The sequence below is a fragment of the Palaemon carinicauda genome, chromosome 14 (genome assembly GCF_036898095.1).
Source record: "Palaemon carinicauda isolate YSFRI2023 chromosome 14, ASM3689809v2, whole genome shotgun sequence".
Taxonomy (NCBI): Eukaryota; Metazoa; Arthropoda; class Malacostraca; order Decapoda; family Palaemonidae; genus Palaemon; species Palaemon carinicauda.
Window position 1 is genome coordinate 123039315 of NC_090738.1, and position 20718 is coordinate 123060032.

At 38.4% G+C, this 20718-nt stretch overlaps 2 protein-coding genes across 7 annotated transcripts in view; one reads left to right on the forward strand and one right to left on the reverse strand.

Annotated features, from left to right (window-relative positions):
- The window catches only part of LOC137653719 (kynurenine aminotransferase-like), a 41070-nt gene extending 34923 nt beyond the window's left edge, over positions 1 to 6147 (forward strand). For all 6 annotated transcript variants that reach the window (XM_068387319.1, XM_068387322.1, XM_068387320.1 and 3 more), the window contains exons 6-11: positions 572 to 694; positions 1000 to 1120; positions 2337 to 2503; positions 3995 to 4181; positions 4818 to 4981; positions 5531 to 6147. In XM_068387319.1, coding sequence (XP_068243420.1) covers positions 572 to 694; positions 1000 to 1120; positions 2337 to 2503; positions 3995 to 4181; positions 4818 to 4981; positions 5531 to 5605 — 837 coding nt within the window. In that variant the 3' untranslated portion in view covers positions 5606 to 6147. The remainder of the gene's footprint in view (positions 1 to 571; positions 695 to 999; positions 1121 to 2336; positions 2504 to 3994; positions 4182 to 4817; positions 4982 to 5530) is intronic.
- Positions 6148 to 16704: 10557 nt separating this feature from the next.
- The window catches only part of LOC137652969 (uncharacterized), a 7399-nt gene continuing 3385 nt past the window's right edge, over positions 16705 to 20718 (reverse strand). The window contains exon 2 of the mRNA XM_068386362.1: positions 16705 to 17160. Coding sequence (XP_068242463.1) covers positions 16705 to 17160 — 456 coding nt within the window. The remainder of the gene's footprint in view (positions 17161 to 20718) is intronic.

Here is a 20718-nt window from a genome sequence, read left to right on the forward strand (position 1 = left end):
GTTTAACAGTTCCTTGAATTTTGTCCAGAAGATAATTTTGTTAGTAAACTTTATATTAGCACAGTCAGAGTCAAAACTGGTGCAACAAATCTGAAAGGTTTTTGTTAATCCCTGATACTTATAATCAGATAAAGAGGATGACGATAATTGGAATAAAATATACTAACTGGCAACCCAACAAGAGTTTCTAACGAACTACTGTACATACGATGAATTTTGCAATTTGTTGCATCAATTTTGATGCTGAATATACATAAGGCATTTTTTTTTATTAATATTTTCATTTCTCTTTTTATTCTTTGTTTGTTGCTAATTAAAACTGATGGGGATAAAGCCTCCTACTGAATGGTTTTGATGAATCACAATAAGTGCTGTCATGAATTATTTTCCTTTTATGGGTCAATCAGTTGTGATTGTTTTGAATATCTTGTATGGTTTTTGTCATACTTTTTATGGTCATTGTTATATATCTCTGGTCTCGTATTAGATAACTTGAAACATATCGTAGATCTCTTTATCACTGAGAATGATGTTTGCTTTAAAGTGAATTTTTGCCTCTTTTCACCAACAGAAAAAGACTGAAGGTGTCACTTCCTCGGGTGACTGGGTTTTAGACCCTGATGAGCTAGCAGGTGCATTTAACGAGAAGACTAAAGCTATCATTGTAAATACTCCAAACAATCCCTTAGGGAAGGTAAGTTTATGATCTCTCCATTTCATTACTCCTGAAATCAAAATTCTTTAAAATTACAGTACATTACACCATTATGCTCCTTCGTGTAGGAAAGCTTATCATTGGTGCGTGATCTAGCTTAATTAAATGATACATTTCAGCTGTGTTTGTCATTCTATGTAAATTCTGATTTTGATCACTCATCTTTTGAAGCATTTCAGCTGGTAAGAATTTGCCCTTTATGACTTTTTTGAGATCTGAATTCTTTTAGGGATTTGACCTTGAAATACACATAAAGTACTTAATATTACCAAAACAATTTCCAGGTTTATCAGCATGACGAACTGATGATGATTGCCAATCTTTGTAAGAAACACAATGCCATTGCCATCATGGATGAAGTATACGAATGGATGACTTACACGGGTCATAAACACATCAGAATGGGTAAGGGAGAGGCCAGCATGTATGTACAAGGTTGTTCTATTGAGTGTCTGGGAAGAGGTCCAAGATCGTACTTCAGGTCAGATTATGAGATCACAGTTGGAAAAATGAGGTACTGTAGTATAATCTTCAAAAAATCCTGAAAAAAAATCTCTCTCTCTCTCTCTCTCTCTCTCTCTCTCTCTCTTCTCTCTCTCTTCTCTCTCTCTTCTCTCTCTCTTCTCTCTCTTCTCTCTCTCTCTCTCTCTCTCTCTCTTCTCTCTCTTCTCTCTCTTCTCTCTCTCTTCTCTCTCTCTTCTCTCTCTCTTCTCTCTCTCTTCTCTCTTCTCTCTCTCTTCTCTCTCTCTCTCTCTCTCTCTCTCTCTCTCTCTCTCTCCTCTCTCTCTCTCTCTCTCTCTCTCTCTCTCTCCTCTCTCTCTCTCTCTCTCTCTCTCTCTCTCTCTCTCTCTCTCTCTCTCTCTCTCTCTCTTTTTCCTTTTTTTTTTTGAGTTAATGCATTGGTACAAATATGTTAAAAGGTATCTACAGTGTTCCTTTTCCTTCCTATGATTTCGTTAACAAGTAAGTTTTAATATTTACATGATTGAACTTTAATCTTTACCAATGTATTAACTGCCACATAAGATCATCAAAATTACAACAGCAATGATGAAACACTTGGACATATTTCCTTGAGAGGAAAAGTGAGACATCATACTCCTCACAATGATTACTCAAAACACAATGCTTTCCCTGTGCAGAAATGCTAACAAATCCACCAAGAAGGCGATTAGAATGTAATTATCACTATCCGGAAGGGAGATGAGTTTTGATAGTACCGCAGCGACTGAAAAAATGAAGAATGGGAAAATATGCTGCTTACTATTAACTGCTAGATTGTTTCATTACTTTACTGGAGACATGTATCTTTTGATTGAAAAGATGATGGGAAATTATTTTATAAATTTTTCGGGGTAAACGTCTTAAAAATCAGCTTCTGGAAAAGAAGCAATATGAACTTCAGAGGAGGAGGTTCATAGCAGTACACTAATGGGTATTGCTGATGCTATCAGATTACTTATAGTTACTCATAGCTTGTTAATGAAAAAAAAAAGAAAAAATAAAGACTAATTTTTCATGTTTTGATTTATATTTAAAGTTTCAATTGTATGTTATACTTTTTTTTCTCATACAGAAGCTTTGTTTTGTCAGAACACTTTAGTAATTATTTGCATTACAGCCACCTTGCCTGACATGTGGGAACGCACTGTCACAATTGGGTCTGCAGGCAAAACTTTCTCCGTGACTGGTTGGAAAACTGGTTGGGCATATGGGCCTGCTAACCTTATGAAAGGTCTTCAAGTAATCCATCAGCATTCTGTCTACACTTGCACAACACCAGTTCAAGTAAGGATGTTAAGCTTCTCATTTTTTGTCCCACCTGAAATTTTATGAACAATATAAGGGATATTGATGGTTGTGGAAGTAAGCATTCCAGGCTATATTGGGTTTGTCGAAAGGCTTATTTTGAATTCCATGTTTGTCATCCAGTTCTCAAATTTAATAAACAAGTTTTTCCAGCATTAAGTATTAATGCCTTTCAAGTCCTTGTACTAGAATAGTAAGTTTCGTAGCAATAGTTTTTCCAGCATTAAGTATTAATGCCTTTCAAGTCCTTGTACTAGAATAGTAAGTTTCGTAGTAATAAGTTTAATCCTGTGGTAACATAGTTATAATGAGATGAGTAACATTTATCTCATTCAGTAATGATTACTATACCGTATAAGATAAACATTGCTCATCGAAGGATTTAGATGGGTAATAATCAGTGTAACAGATTTGCATTACATTTAGAGAAAATATTACTGGTCAAAGAATGTTAAAGCAAATCTGTAACTTGGTCGACTTTTGTGAATTATTGTCACTTGCAAAGATCCTCCTTTGTACCAAATGAGATTTTTAAGTTGAACCATAGATTTTTCAAGTTCATATCATTGGTATGCTCAAGTTTGGGTTTATTTTTACTTTGCCACTGTGGTGTTAGGGTTTTACTCTGATTTTTTTTACTATGTATTTTTAATGAATGATAATCAATAACCTCTGTAGCTTGAGATAAATTCATATCGTAGCTTCATAAGAGAAACTTATTAAGCACTGTATAATGCAAAATAATACTTGAATGTTATTGTAAACAGGAAATACAATTGCATTGTAATTATCCATTTTGATAACTTAGTTTTAATTGAATGTCAAGTCAATTGCTTAGCTATCACAATTACTTTAGTTTTATACTATAGAATTTTAAAGATTCTCATATTTTGATTTTGTTGAATAATATTGCTTGTTAGAGATGGTAATGGCAACCTATAAAGATACCTTAGTTTTGTTTAAAAATGTTGTTCATTCCTAATTTATGGATTGCACCATTGAAAACTGTATTGTAAATTCATGCGAAATGCTTGATATTTGAATTGCTTATCTACAGAAGTTAGCAAATTGATTAAGAACATTATAGAAGTAAATATTTTAGGGTTATGGTGGCCAATGTTGTAACGTCCCAGACTGGTGAACGCCAGACTGGGGTTCGAGTCCCGCTCAAACTTGTTAGTTTTTTTGGTCGCTGCAACCTCACCATCTTTGTGACCTAAGGATGAGGGATTTGGGGGAGCCTATAGTTCTATCTGCTGAGTCATCAGCAGCCATTGCCTTGCCCTCCTTGGTCCTAACTTGGGTGGAGAGGGGGCTTGGGTGCTGATCATATGGCATACTATATATATGGTCAGTCTCTAGGGCAATGTCAGTCCCTTGCCTCTGTCATTCATGAGTGGCCTTTAAACTTTTATGGGTATGCAGTCCTGTTAATTCTGAAAGTGTTTATTATCAATCTTGGTTTTGCAGGAGGCTGTAGCACAAGGGTTTGAAATTGAACTTCAGAGATTTGGAACTCCCGACTGTTACTTCCTGTCCTTGCCAGCTGAATTAGAAGTGAAGAGAGACAATATTGTCAAAATTCTTACTGAAGCAGGTCTCAATCCTATTATTCCTGAAGGAGGCTACTTCATTATTGCAGATACTAGATCTATTAGTGAGTACAAGTCAGTTAATTATTAATCTAGTTTGAATATTTATGTAATGGGGAATTAAGCATTCAAAGGACCAGATCTAGTACTGTTTGTGTCAAGATGAATATACAGTAGAACTTATTTATGTTCAATTTTACTTTAGTATGATCTGATAGCAGGAGCATTAAGAGGAAGGTTCTGCTTAAGCATTTTGATTTTTAAGTCTTTAATTTAAAATTATTTCGTGAAAATGTTATAGTTTTTCATACTAATGCATTCTAGGAACCGTATGGTTTCCCTAATGAAAAATATTATGAGCAGCTGAGTTTATAGGGAAAAGAAACTATGAATTTGAAATAATTTTTGCAAGATTGAATTTGGTAGACTCCATTCCTAGTAAATAGCATACAGTACACTTGAACTGGGTCTTTATTCATTGAGGTGGCAGATTTGTTAAAGTGTGACACCTTTGGGTTAGGGAAGAAAATCATGAGATCTTAGTTTTAATCTTTTTGAGATGTAATATTTTCTGCTCATACTTGGGGAGTTTATTACTCTTTTTCATCATATCCTTCAGATGTGATGTGATGTTATCTTTTGTCATTATTGCCTAGAAAATATAAGAGATGTGTCCATGTATTGTTATTTTCTCTTTTAAGCGAGCAAAATCGATATTGGTGGTGATCCCAATGAGAGAAAAGACTTCCGCTTTGTGAAATGGCTTTCCCGTAATCGTAAGTTGCAGGGTATCCCACCATCTGCTTTCTATTCCCCTGAACATGGTGACATTGGGGAAGATTATATTCGATTTTGCTTCATCAAGGTTTGTATATTCTAGAAATATTACACTGGTTTTTTTTTTGTATCGATATTAAAAATGCTTTCAATGTACTTGCATGATCACTCTGACAGTTCCCCCTACAGTATAATTCATGTCTTAGATTTTGTCAGATAGCAAATACATGTCATATCTTTTTGCAATTTTTCTCACATGTACTGTACAAACCATGTAATAACTAATGCTTTTTTGGTAGTTGATGGTGATGTACTACCTCAAACAGCTACTGTACTGAGAATTTGCAAAATAAAATTTATTTTGCATAGTGAAAAGTACCAGGTTACCATCATTTATTCAAGATTCCTTCATTTTGGACTTTACTGTGCAGAAGTTATCAATCAGTAAATTCTCATAGCAGTTGTGTATAACTTGAGACATACAATAATTGGAAATTAACTCTTATATATATGAAATAATGATTGTACTCTATGAGAAAATATGATTGCTTTGAAAATTTTATTTTGTAGAATTTATTTTATTTTAATTGCCTTAAGAAAGAGAATTGTAAATTTTATTTCCCTTTTCAATCAACAGGAGGATGCAAACCTTGAAAAGGCTGGACAGATTTTATTGGAACTCAAGAAGGACATTGATGCTGGCCGAGTCTAAGTTACACTTTTTAAGTTTTCTTATGATTGTTTAAACCGAGATATTTTGCCAAAGTTTAGGCTAGACTACTAAGTAAGCTTAAATGCTAAGTCTTATGTTATTGAATTTTTATTTACCATAAAATCAATTTGTTGTTATGATTACTGTACTGTATTAGTATTACTATCTCATTAATCATAGGAAAGGTAGATTTAACAAAATTCTTATAGATGATTTATTCTCAGAACTGGTAATGATGTGCCTAATTAAATAGGTTAAAGTGACTATTTAATTTAGAAGCATTTTCATTGCTTGTATTATGCTCAAAGTAGCATTTAACATCACTGTTTACCTTCTCAAGAATATTTTTTTAGAAGCTTAGCCTGAATAAACAGTTAATCTCGTGGAAATGCAGCATAAGGTATATTTTTATATATACTGTACTATACACACCTGAACAAATGAAGTGTACTGTAATTGTCTGTAAAAACACTTTTCAATGAACTGTGATGAAATTAAGTTTACAAATTAAAAGAGGCTCGTGAATAAACTGTTTGATGCCCTTGGCTTTTTTAATTACACTGTATCATGAAATTGGTTAATAAAATTTACTCTATTTTTTTCATTAAAGCTGGTATTACAGTTACAACTACATTAGCCCAAGTTCAGCCTTGACACCGATTGACCATCTTAGCCATTGCTCCTTGCTTTCAAACCTAAATACCAAACAGTGATCCATCCTAAGCCTAACAACCACTGTAAGACAACAACAAAACAAAAAAGAAATCTGTGATTTTTTTATAAATATCAAAATAATAGGTGATGACTATATTTGTAGATCAGCAGTGTATTGAAAGGTCTTAAAAAGTTAAAGGATTAAAGGAAACTTGGTTGCAGGTCTAAATGAAATGAAAATAGGACTAAAAGGAACTGAGGAGTAGATAAACTAAGGAAACTGGCATAGAAAGGATGAAAAATTAGTAAAATGAGGGCAAAGGAAATAACTATGTGGAATGTGAGAATTTTCTTCAAGATTGAATTAAAGGATGGAAAGGCTAAAGACAATTAAGGCAGTGTCTTGCATGTTTCTCATGAAACGAATTTGGCTATACAGTACTTATCAGGCTTTTATTTTTAACTACACTACTGTATTTAGAAAATGACAGTTGGAGAACTAGCACGCTAGGTGAAGGAATTAAGTTTGAGCTGGAATCTGAATAGGTTATGTAGATTTATAACTACCATGTTTATCCTGTAAAACTCTCAATAGAAGTTTTTTATCCCCATTATTGACGGATAAATCAATCTCAGACGTGTTTGGGATGTTTAAGAGTTGAATATATTGTAGAGTATGCAGTATGTAGAGCCAATAAACTATAGTGCTTAAGTGAGAAGAGCATTTATATATAAATATGTAGCAGTGAATGCTCTGTAGATGGAATGTTGTTTCACTGGATATGTTAATTTGAATGACAGACAGTAAATTGATTATCCAATTTACTATGAATCGGGGATTCTGGAAGACTTGCAGCACGGTAGATAGTTGTCACCAAAAAGTCAGTTGTAAAGAAAAAATTGTTTTTTGCTTGTTTCATTATTTCCAATTGAAAGAAAAAAAGGGATAAGAAAATTAAAATATTACAGTTAGGAATGAAGAAATGCTGCAAAGAATCTTTAGTTCTACCTAAAGTGTACTACGCTTCAAGACATCACATAGGCAGTTACCACTTAAAATATGCCTTACACAAGAGTGTGAATGGTACTAATGTCCACCCAGCACAGCTATATTTTTTTATAGCTTTTATGTTTCCTTCATTCCCTTTGTTTTCTTTTAATTTGGATGTCTAATTTTCTTACATATTTGTATTTCTGGGCTTATGACCTTGTATACCGGTTATATTACTGATTATAGCCAAATTTTTATCACCTTTGTTCCTATCCATAACATACCACTAACCCTTCTAATCGTAGTTAATTTTAAAAACTTAAAATTCATATAGATTTCTTATAACCATACTCCTACTATGATTAAAGGAATTTATCTTTACCTACTACTTTATGAGAAGCTGTTTATCAATTTGCATTATCATGGAATTTTCCAATACCCTTCCTTTAATATTTAAGGTAACATTCACAGGTCATAACTCTTATTTGGGTATCTTTTTTGTTTTATCTTCCTATGCTAAGATGTAAGTCATTCCTACAAATTAATCCCCGCGTATTTCTTGTCCTATAGTGGGTTAGTACTGTCAGTGCACCTCTCGTGATGCAGTGTAGGCATTACTGTACTCAGGGGTCTTTGCAGCATTCCTTCAGCCAATACCGGGACTTGCTATATTCTACTCTACCTCCATTCTTGTTTCCTTTATTCCATCTTACTCTCCATCCTTTTATAACATTTATCTCATAGATGGTTTTGAGTGCTGAATGGTCTTACAGGCCCTAGCTCTGGGTTACAGTATATAGCCCAAATCCATAAATCCAATCCAATCCCTTTTACAATACTCAAAAGCTACTATGTGGCAGAGGATGCAGAAAGACGTTAAAATAACTACTGGACCTATCCCCCAACACATGACCATCATGAAAGCTTCCCTGTTTAGTATTGTGTATGTTTTCAATATTAATCTTACCCGATGATCATGTAGCTGTCAACTCCGTTGCCCGACAGAAATCTACGGACGGGATACGCCAGCGATCGCTATACAGGTGGGGGTGTACTCACCAGCGCCATCTGTGGTCAGGTACTCCAGTACTTCTTGTCAACACCACCTCAATTTTTCCTCTGTCGTGCCGCCGGCAAGACCTACATGGATACGCTGTTGATTTTGGAGTCTTTTGTTCACGGTTTTGGTGAAGTATTTGCTCTAAAATTTAGCCTTCGCTGTACAGGAAGCTTTTCCCTTAGCTTAGATAGCTTTTGGAATTAATTTGATTTATTGGTTAACGATCTTTGCTTTCCCCCTTGACTGTTCCCTAAATTCAAGATGTCCGACCACTCTCAAGCTCCTAAATATAGGCGATGTAGTGTTAGGACTTGTAATAGGCGTCTTCCGAAGGCCTCTGTTGATCCTCACACCCTTTGTTCCGATTGTAGGGGAAAATCCTGTCAATTGGAAAATCGATGTGGGGAATGTGCTGGGCTTTCGGAATTCGAATTTAATGAATTCCTCAAATATACAACTAGGTTAGAGAAGGAGAGAGTTAGGAGGAGTTCTTCTCGCTCTTTGGTTTATTCCTCTCCCCATGTCCCTCAACCTTTTCCTTCCCCTGTGGTGGTGACCCCCGAACCTGCTACGAGTGCTCAGCCTGATATGACGGATATGTTGCGTGCCATTCAGGCTCTTGGTGATAAGGTGGAATCGTTAGTTAGTGACCACAATCTTCTCTTGGCAGATGTCAAGGAACTTAAAGTGAAGAGTGCAGTGGGAAGTGTTAGTGCCAGTGCTGTGCATAGTGTCAGTGTCAGTGTTGCGCATGAGGATACTTCTGTGCGTGCCAGTCGTCCTCCCAGTCCGGGACCTCTTGCAAGCTCCCAAGCCCAGGGGAGAAGCAACGTCGAAGGACCAAAGGGTTCGGCAGGCCTTGATCGGCGCACAGTTGTATCCTCAGTGGTTGCGGGCGTATCTGATAGAGATCGTCACTTCCACTCCCAGACGAATGAGCCCTTAAATTCCTCGTCTGCGGAAGAGGTTTCCAGGAGGAAACGGTGGACCCAGGTCTCACGACCTCTCAAACGTAAGGTCCCTTCCGAGCTAGTCCAACGGCCCAGGTGTAGCCACTGGGCCAGTTCGGACTCGCCGCAGTCATCTGATGACTGCACACCTCCCAAGAGAGGTAGAGTGGTGCCTCAACAGGCCTCTGCTCCAACCACTGTGGACCCCAAGTGATCAATGCTGCAGACTATGCAGTCTCAGCTTGCGGCTTTGATGCAGGAGTATCAGGCAGAGAAGGTTAGCACCCCTCCTCCTGCGAGCGCTCCTCCACCTCTGCGCAGTCCTCCCTGCCAGACGCATGTTCTTGCGGCTCCTCCTGCTTTCATGCGTGAGCTGCCGCATCGGGAGTTGCCAGGTTCCAGCACTATGCGGCAACCTCCTCAACCCATGAGGCAGGAGCCTCATGCTATGCGACAACCTCCTCAACCCTTGAGGCAGGAGCCTCAGGCTATGCGGCAACCTCCTCAACCCTTGAGGCAGGAGCCTCATGCTATGCAGCAACCTCCTCAACCCTTGAGGCAGGAGCCTCATGCTATGAGGCATCCTCCTCAACCCATGCAGCACGAGCCTCATACCATGCAGCAGCCGCATTCTATGCAGCATGAGCCTCATCCCATGCAGCTTGAGCCGCATGCCATGCAGCATGAGCCTCATGCCTTACAGCATTCGCTTCTGACCACTTCGCTTGCTCCTCAGACCACCGCAGAACCTCCCTCACACCAGCCCTCTGCCTTTGTCATTGCCAGCCCTCAGTCTATTCAGCAGAGGCATGATGATGGATCCGCAAGTACGCATGCACCCGTTCTGCAGGATTCAGCCATTCAGCCTGCCGCTCTGCCTTTACCTCTCGCTACTCAACTCTCAGGCGATGAGGTTTCTGAGGATGAAGCTGCCCATCTGGAGGATCCTCCATCTGATGTGGAAGGACACAAGTCTTCGCCGCCTTCCTTAGACTTTCGCAAGGTCCTGGCTCTGTTCAGAGAGTTGTACCCTGAACACTTCGTGTCTGCAACCCCTCGTTCTCCTCCCTCCGAGTTTTCTCTGGGCATGCAGTCTACTACGCCTGCCTACACCAAGCTTGTCCTCGCCAGATCATCAAGGAGAGCTCTGAGGGTTATGGGGGATTGGTTGCAGTCCAAGCAGCAACTGGGAAGGACCTCTTTTGTGTTTCCTCCTCCTAAGCTGGCTTCTAAGTCGGGCGTCTGGTATGCCACGGGAGAGGAACCTGGCTTGGGGGTTCCTGCCTCTGCCCAGGCCGACTTCTCAAGTTTGGTTGACTCTCCCCGCAGGTCGGCTATGAGACGCTCGAAGGTCTGCTGGTCCTTTTCAGATCTGGACCACTTGATGAAGGGAGTCTTTCGCGCCTTCGAAATTTTTAACTTCCTCGATTGGTGTCTGGGAGCCTTAAGCAGGAAGACTGCTCCTTCTGACAAAGACGCGGCCATGCTGATCATGTCCAGTATGGACAAAGCAATTCGCGATGGTTCTGGCGAACTTGCGGCTATTTTTGTCTCAGGAGTCCTCAAGAAAAGGGAACATCTATGCTCCTACTTATCGGCTGGTATCACCCCTTGCCAGAGGTCAGAGTTGTTGTTTGCTCCTCTCTCCAAGTGCCTGTTTCCGGAGGAGTTAATCAAGGGGATGGCTGCGGCTCTTATCCAGAAGGATACACATGACCTCATGGCTTCTTCAGCACGTAAGGCTAAAACCTTACCTTCCGTGCCTAGATCTTACCGCACCCCTGTTGCTGATACACCTGCTACTAGGTTCCTTCCGCCCTTTCGTGGTAGAGCCTTCAGTAGAGGAAGTACCCGTGCAGACAGTCACCGGGGCAAGTCCAAGAAGGGTGCCAAGTCCACGAAAAGCAAGCTTTGACTTCCTTCCTCTCCAGACAGCTGTAGGAGCCAGACTCAAGACCTTCTGGCAAGCCTGGGAGAGCAGAGGTGCAGACGCTCAGTCTGTCAAGTGGCTAAGGGAGGGATACAGAATTCCGTTCTGCCGCAATCCCCCTCTGACCACATCTCCCATCAACCTCTCTCCCAACTACAAGGAGAAGGACAAGAGGCTAGCGTTACAACAAGAGGTGTCGCTCCTGCTACAGAAGGAGGCAGTGGTGATAGTTCGGGACCATCAATCCCCGGGCTTTTACAACCGTCTCTTCCTGGTGGCCAAGAAGACAGGAGGTTGGAGACCGGTGCTGGACGTCAGTGCGCTCAATGCTTATGTCACCAAGCAGACGTTCACAATGGAGACGACGAAGTCGGTCCTAGCAGCGGTCAGGCAGGAGGACTGGATGGTCTCGTTAGATCTGAAAGATGCCTACTTTCACGTTCCCATCCATCCAGACTCCCAACCTTTTCTGAGATTCGTCTTTGGAGAGGTTGTGTACCAGTTCCAAGCCCTGTGCTTTGGCCTGAGCACGGCACCTCTTGTGTTTACGCGACTGATGAGGAATATTGCGAAATTCCTTCACTTGGCAGACATCAGAGCCTCCCTTTATTTAGACGACTGGCTTTTAAGAGCTCCCACAAGTCGTCGCTGTCTGGAGAGTCTCAGATGGACTATGGATCTGACCAAGGAACTGGGCCTCCTGGTCAATTTAGAGAAGTCCCAGCTCGTTCCTTCCCAGACCATCGTTTACCTGGGTATGGAGATTCAGAGTTGAGCTTTTCAGGCTTTTCCGTCGGCCCCAAGAATCAACCAAGCCCTGGAGTGCATCCTGAGCATGCTGAGGAGGAACCGATGCTCAGTGAGGCAGTGGATGAGTCTAACAGGGACTCTTTCATCGCTAGCCCTGTTCATCGAGTTAGGGAGACTCCACCTCCGCCCCCTTCAGTACCATCTGGCAGCTCACTGGAACAAGGATATGACGCTCGAGACGGTCTCAATTCCTGTTTCCAAAGAGATGAGGGCTACTCTAACGTGGTGGAAGAACAGCATTCTTCTCAAGGAAGGTCTTTCGTTAGCTGTTCAGACCCCCGACCATCATCTCTTCTCGGACGCATCAGACTCGGGCTGGGGCGCGACATTGGACGGACAGGAATGCTCGGGGATATGGAATCAGGAACAGAAAACGCTTCATATCAATTGCAAGGAGTTGTTGGCGGTTCATCTGGCCTTAATGAACTTCAAGTCCCTCCAGCTAAACAAGGTGGTGGAGGTGAACTCCGACAACACCACAGCCTTGGCGTACATCTCCAAGCAGGGAGGGACTCATTCGAGGAAGCTGTTCGAGATCGCAAGGGACCTCCTCATTTGGTCAAAAAGTCGAAAGCTCACGCTGGTAACGAGGTTCATTCAGGGCGATATGAATGTCATGGCAGATCGCCTCAGCCGGAAGGGTCAAGTCATCCCCACAGAGTGGACCCTTCACAAGAACGTTTGCAACAGACTTTGGGCCCTGTGGGGTCAGCCAACTATAGATCTGTTCGCTACCTCGATGACCAAGAGGCTCCCATTGTACTGTTCCCCGATTCCAGACCCGGCAGCAGTTCACGTGGATGCCTTTCTGCTGGATTGGTCCCATCTCGACCTGTATGCATTCCCGCCGTTCAAGATCATCAACAGGGTTCTTCAGAAGTTCGTCTCTCACAAAGGGACACGGCTGACGTTGGTTGCTCCCCTCTGGCCCGCAAGAGAATGGTTCACAGAGGTACTGCAATGGCTGGTCGACGTTCCCAGTACTCTCCCTCTAAGAGTGGACCTTCTGCGTCAACCTCACGTAAAGAAGGTACACCCAAGCCTCCACGCTCTTCGTCTGACTGCCTTCAGACTATCGAAAGACTCTCAAGAGCTAGAGGCTTTTCGAAGGAGGCAGCCAGAGCGATTGCCAGAGCAAGGAGGATATCCACTCGCAGAGTCTATCAATCTAAGTGGGAAGTCTTCCGAAGCTGGTGCAGGGCCAATGCAGTTTCCTCTACCAGTACCACTGTAACCCAAATTGCTGACTTCCTGTTACATCTAAGGAATGTTAGATCCCTATCAGCTCCTACGATCAAGGGTTACAAAAGTATGTTGGCAGCGGTTTTCCGCCACAGAGGCTTGGATCTTTCCTCCAACAAAGATCTGCAGGACATCCTTAGGTCTTTTGAGACCTCTAAGGAACGTCGGTTGTCCACTCCAGGCTGGAATCTAGACGTGGTCCTAAGGTTCCTTATGTCATCAAGATTTGAACCTCTCCAGTCAGCCTCTTTCAAGGACCTCACTTTAAAAACTCTTTTCCTCGTTTGCCTTGCAACAGCCAAAAGAGTAAGTGAGATTCACGCCTTCAGCAGGAACATAGGTTTCACATCTGAAACGGCTACATGTTCCTTGCAGCTCGGTTTTTTGGCTAAAAACGAGCTTCCTTCACGTCCTTGGCCTAAATCGTTCGAAATACCTAACCTATCCAACATGGTGGGTAACGAGCGGGAGAGAGTACTTTGCCCTGTCAGAGCTCTTAGGTACTATCTCAAAAGGTCAAAACCCTTGCGAGGACAATCGAAGGCCTTATGGTGTGCTATTAAGAAACCTTCACTTCCAATGTCTAAGAACGCAGTTTCTTACTACATAAGGCTTCTAATTAGAGAAGCTCATTCTCATATGAAGGAAGAAGACCTTGCTTTGCTGAAGGTAAGGACACATGAAGTGAGAGCTGTGGCTACTTCAGTGGCCTTCAAACAGAACCGTTCTCTGCAGAGTGTTATGGATGCAACCTATTGGAGAAGCAAGTCAGTGTTTGCATCATTCTATCTCAAAGATGTCCAGTCTCTTTACGAGAACTGCTACACCCTGGGACCATTCGTAGCAGCGAGTGCAGTAGTAGGTGAGGGCTCAGCCACTACATTCCCATAATCCCATAACCTTTTTAACCTTTCTCTTGAATACTTTTTTTGTTGTTTTTGGGTTGTACAGTCGGCTAAGAAGCCTTCCGCATCCTAGTTGATTTGGCGGGTGGTCAATTCTTTCTTGAGAAGCGCCTAGGTTAGAGGTTGTGATGAGGTCCTTTAGTATGGGTTGCAGCCCTTTATACTTCAGCACCTAAGAGTCGTTCAGCATCCTAAGAGGACCGCTGCGCTCAGTAAGGAAGACGTACTTATTAAAGGCAGAGTAATGGTTCAAGTCGACTTCCTTACCAGGTACTTATCTATTTTATTTGTTATTTTGAATAACTAATAAAAATGAAATACGGATACTTAGGTTCTTGGTTAACATGTATACTGGTTTTCACCCACCTCCCTGGGTGTGAATCAGCTACATGATCATCGGGTAAGATTAATATTGAAAAATGTTATTTTCATTAGTAAAATAAATTTTTGAATATACTTACCCGATGATCATGATTTAATTGACCCACCCTTCCTCCCCATAGAGAACCAGTGGACCGAGGAGAAAATTGAGGTGGTGTTGACAAGAAGTACTGGAGTACCTGACCACAGATGGCGCTGGTGAGTACACCCCCACCTGTATAGCGATCGCTGGCGTATCCCGTCCGTAGATTTCTGTCGGGCAACGGAGTTGACAGCTACATGATCATCGGGTAAGTATATTCAAAAATTTATTTTACTAATGAAAATAACATTTTTAATATGAAGTTATTGACCCACAAGTGCTTTGTAAGCCTCGATGTATCCTGACCAATGGTCCTAATCCTTACTTGTCTGAATCACAATGAAGGCATTCGGCCTGTCTTCATTTTTTCAATGTGACCTTGTCCAAATTGGTCTGGAATTCATCTCTTATTATAAAATACTCATATGTTGAATTAATTTTTCATCTTTGTTATTCAAAAAAATTAATTCGATCCTGTTTTTTGTCATTTCACCTGTGTTGGTGAAATTCATTTCAACTAGAAAATAGTTATAAATTTATTCATGTGTTACAAGTCTTCCCCCACTTTTAGCTATAAATTATTTAAATATTGTATGAACCGTCTATCAGTTAGACAAACAACAATTCTGCTTATGGTACTGTATATGATAATCCAGTCTCCCAGACAATGGTTGACCCATCAACCTGCCTTTTAGCAGTTTACAGACAATAGAGGTTTTCAATTGGTAATGAGAGTTTACTAGTGATTTTACACATTCTAGATTTAGCCTTTGATGTTCTGTTCGCTTATGTAACTTTTTTTTTCACAAATATTGTCTATAAAATTCCTTTAGTGTTTTTGTTTCTGAGTTTATTTCACAGTTTTAACTGAAGCTACCTATTTTTAGTTGATATTTGTTTTTGATGAATACTAGAGAAGAATTGATTTACTACCATTCCATAATGCCTAATTACTAAAATATCTATGAAGAATTAAAGCAGAAAAGAATATATTGCAAATAGGTCTAAAGTCTGAAAGGTTCTTCAATATATTGGAGTGATTATTTGGTCATGAAGAAAGTAGAGAAGTCGGCTGACTATTGGATTTGAGATACAGTTACCATGGAAAAGTCTTTAAACAATAGTGTCAAATGAAATCTATGGAAATTAGGATTAAAATTCTCCAAATGTGACCAGGTTCACTTCACCACCCTTAGCAGTACAGCCTTGAGTAGGGGTTGAGCAACATGATAGCAGTACTGTATTGCTTTCTGCCAATTAATTTTTTATTCATTTGGCTTCTTCGTACTTGGCTGTTCTCCATCTTTTTTCTATACCTTACTCTGATTTTCAAATAATCTAAAAAAAGATAATTCAGGTCAGACCTTTGAGGAACTTTAAATTGTGAAATATTGCTCTGATTAAAAGGATCAAAACTTATTTTCAGTATGAAATCAGTTTCCAAGAATGCAATAAGATGTATTTCCTTCTCTCATTTATTATTTAAGTCATATATGACTTCACAATGATTTAACAACAGAAAACCTGTAGCTATCACAAAGAAATACATACTGAATGTCTATATTAATGGTGACAAAGATAGCTTTAAAGGTAAGTTTAAATGTGCAAATTGAATTGTTTCATTACATTATGATGTTTCACAATTGAATGTACTGTTTTTTTATATATCTATTTTGTTTCTAACATTTAAAGGTCTTAATTCCTGAAGTGCAAAATTATGTATTGCAGTATTAAAAATTATTATAGAATCCCTTTTATTTGAATTAATGTTGCAATTATTTTAAGTGCTATTATTACTAAATCAATTATCATAACCAAACTTAATAGTCTCTCAACATTTTTATTCTATTCATCCCTGTCAAACAACCTGGTTTAGTTTTATATCATGGGAAAAATAGTAACTTTTAACATTGTTACAATATGGTAACTGACTTTCCTCAGCACACTTGTTGTTGATGTTATTTTGATACTGTAATTTGTAAAGAAGGCAGATTGGTATAATCCATGAAATAAAAAATGGAGATGGATTCTTCGACTCCTAAGATCCCAAAATTCAAATAAACAATGACATCATTTTCTGTATAGTTCAGCCTACTACAAATCTTTGGCACAATCGACTTCCCAGTTGGATATATCTCCAGAATGGGGAGCATCTCTCATTATATCCATCCAGAAGGCTTTATCCTCGGTAAATATTTGAGATGGTTTTATGACTGGGATCTCATGGTCTAGTGTTCCAGGATTGAACCATATGGTGTTAGTTTCAAAGTCGGACTCCATCATCACGGTACAACCACAGGTGCTGCAAAAGGATCTCACGGCGTCTTTCGAGCTCCTGTAAGACTTCAGCGTTTCCTTGGCCTTCATCTGTAGCTTTGACTTTGGAACAGCAAAGAAAGTGCCAAAGTCAGCACCAATCGTCTTTCTGCACATAGAACAGTAGCAGGTGATCCACTGGGCAGTTCCAGATAAGACTTCATACTGAATACCCTTGCAGAAGCAGGAACCTTTGATGGCAGATGTTTCTGAACTCATGGCTTCCTGTTCAGTCTGGAAATTGAATTTAGTGGTTAGTTTTGAAAGGAATTAAGCTAAAGTTCTGTTAGCATATACTATTTCTGAGTTTTTTTCTATCATAACAAAGAGATTATTGAAAATGCGTAGTAAGGGAAGATGGCATAGCAATCAAATTCTCAGAATGACTAAAAAGTAAACATTTTTTGTAAGTTCTTCACAAATTAAGTAAAAATATAAATGAAATCAACTGCAGTATTTACCAGAAAACATCAAATCCAAATATGATGATTAAAGACACTTAGTGATTCCTGTTTTTGAACCATGATTCTTAACATCCAGGTCATCCGCGGAAAACTTTTAAGACTATTTTGTAATTATAATGATCATAGAAAAATAGACAACAGATATCTTACATAATTAAATGCTTATTAATCTTGAATGGGAATGCAGGGTAGTGTTCTTGGCCCATTACTTTTCATGCTATATACACATGACATGTGGTTTGGCCTAGAAAATAAGCTTGTTGCATATGCAGATGATGCTACTCTCTTTGCATCAATTCCATCCCCTGAATGTAGATCTGGGGTTGGTGAATCCCTTAATAGAGATTTAGCTAAAATTAGTGCATGGTGCAAATTATGGGGTATGAAGTTGAATCCTAACAAAACTCAAAGTATGATTGTAAGTAGGTCAAGGACGGTGGCTCCTCAACATCCGGATCTCAGTATTGATAATGTTTCTTTAAATTTGTATGACTCTTTCAAAATTTTAGGCGTGATTCTTGACAGCAAATTTACTTTTGAGAAACATATAAGGTCTGTGTCTTCTTCAATTGCACAAAAAATTGGCTTATTGAGAAAGTCTTTTAAGATATTCGGTGATCAATCTATTCTGAAGAAGTGTTTTAATTCTTTTATTCTACCTTGTTTTGAGTATTGTTCTCCGGTCTGGTCTTCAGCTGCTGATTCTCATCTTAATTTGTTGGACAGAAACTTACGGTCTATTAAATTTCTTATTCCTGATCTAGATATTAATCTCTGGCACCGTCGATCAATTAGTTCATTATGCATGTTGCATAAGATTTTTCATAACTCTGACCATCCTTTACATTCAGATCTCCCTGGACAATTCTATCCTGTTCGTAATACTAGGCAGGCAGTTAATTCTAATAGCCAGGCCTTCTCCATCATAAGACTCAATACTACGCAGTACTCTAGAAGTTTTATTCCAGCTGTTACCAAGTTGTGGAATGATCTTCCTAATCGGGTTGTTGAATCAGTAGAACTTCAAAAGTTCAAAGTTGGAGCAAATGCTTTTTTGTTGACCAGACAGACATGAGTGTTTTTATAGTTTATATATGACATTTTTGTTGTTGACGTTGTTAATAGTTTTTATATGATATATCTCTTTTGACATTACTTTTTTTAGAATGATTTATTGTTAATTTGTTTTCTTCAGTTATTTATTTCCTTATTTCCTTTCCTCACTGGGCTATTTTTCCCTATTGGAGCCCTTGGGCTTATAGCATCTTGCTTTTCCAATTAGGGTTGTAGCTTGGATAGTAATAATAATAATAATAATATATAAGGCATTGCATTTTTGCACATCTCACAGGACACACAGTCACAAAACAGCTTTGAACTTATGGGATCTTAAATAAGTATTGGACTATATAGCATACCCATTGATTTGACAACTCAAAGAATGTTCTTGGATGCAAATGAAAAGTGAGAGTGTTTTAAGGAAATTGAAACCAAAAACTAGGAAAAATTGATATGTCGAGTAGGCCCAAGTAAACCTACGAGTCACTTCGGAATATTATATATATATATATATATATATATATATATATATATATATATATATATATATATATATATATATATATATATATGTATATGTATATATATATATAAATATATATATATATATATATATATATATATATATATATATATATATATATATATATATATATATGTATATATATATATATATATATATATATATATATATGTATATGTATATATATATATATATATATATATATATATATATATATATAAATATATATATATATATATAAATATATATATATATATATATATATATATATATATATATATATATATATATATATATATATATATATATATATATATATATATATAACAGCATCGACTACAGTCTTTTCTAGTCCACTGCAGGACAATGGCCTCTGACATGTCAATCCATGTTTGGGGTTTGGCCAGTTTCATAATCATGCTGCCCTGTGCGAATTGGTGATGTTGGGAGATTTTCGTTTGATTACTCACAGCAAACCAACCTAGTGTGACTAGAAGCCTACAGCGATCATGGCAATACGCAAACCCTTTATTCACATTAAGGTATCCCCACTCAGAAAGATGTGTGTCTCATGCATACCCTGATGAAAATAAAAGGTTATAATTATTTGATTCTAAAGGTCAAAGATTTGCCAAATTAAAATTCTTGCAACATTAATTTTATAATTAAATGTGCTAGATTCGGACAATCCTGGATTCGGTAAAGGCAGAAGCAGAAGAAGAATTAACTTTCTTCAGTTGACGGTGACCAAAGGTTTTGTGTAGTTCAGTGCGATTTTTGTTTTTCTTCAATTCGTTTTATTTGAAATTGACATTTTACGATTACTCTACAGTATATGGACAGTGAATACATAGAGGTTATATTGGTATTGCCTCGTAACTAAAAGTCTAAAATAATTGAAAATCAAGTTACCATATATTGCTTCGGTAGACTAAAATGGATTTCAAAAAAACCAAATGTGATTTCAACAAATACTCATGTTTTCCTTGCTTATTCTTTTACGTATTTAATATACATACGTTGATCCTATATGTGTATTGTGACTTAAATTATTTGTCTAATACCGAAGTAAACAGAAGAAATCGACTTCACATTATCAAAGCCAAATATCTCGGGAAATAACCTATATGGTCATACAAGATTCAACTTGTTCGTGGGGGTATCGGAAATTAATGGAGCCCTTACGATGTGTGTCTAGAATTGCAGGGCATTTTTGTTACACGGACAGAAGACTACTTTAGTCCGCATAAGGATAGCCTACTGTGGTGAGTAAATTGCTTTTCAGCTAATTAATATTGTAGTGATAAGGCCTATACACACACACACACACACACACACATATATATATATATATATATATATATATATATATATATATATATATATATATATATATATATATATATATATATATAACTACCTTAGAACTTTTTGTATTAGAAAGTATTGTTCCGACCGGAACTATAATGATACCGAAATGGTAACAAACTGCTTATCGTGAGTAATCCTACACACACACACACACGCACACGCACACGCACACACACACACATATATAAATATAATTATATATATATATATATATATATATATATATATATATATATATATATATATATATATATATATATATATATATATTCTACCTTACCTGTTTTTAATCCTTCACGAGGGTGGGCCACATGATACCCAAGTTTTCCTTCAGTAGGCTATTGTCGTGGGGTTGCTAATTGCTATAGGTCGCAT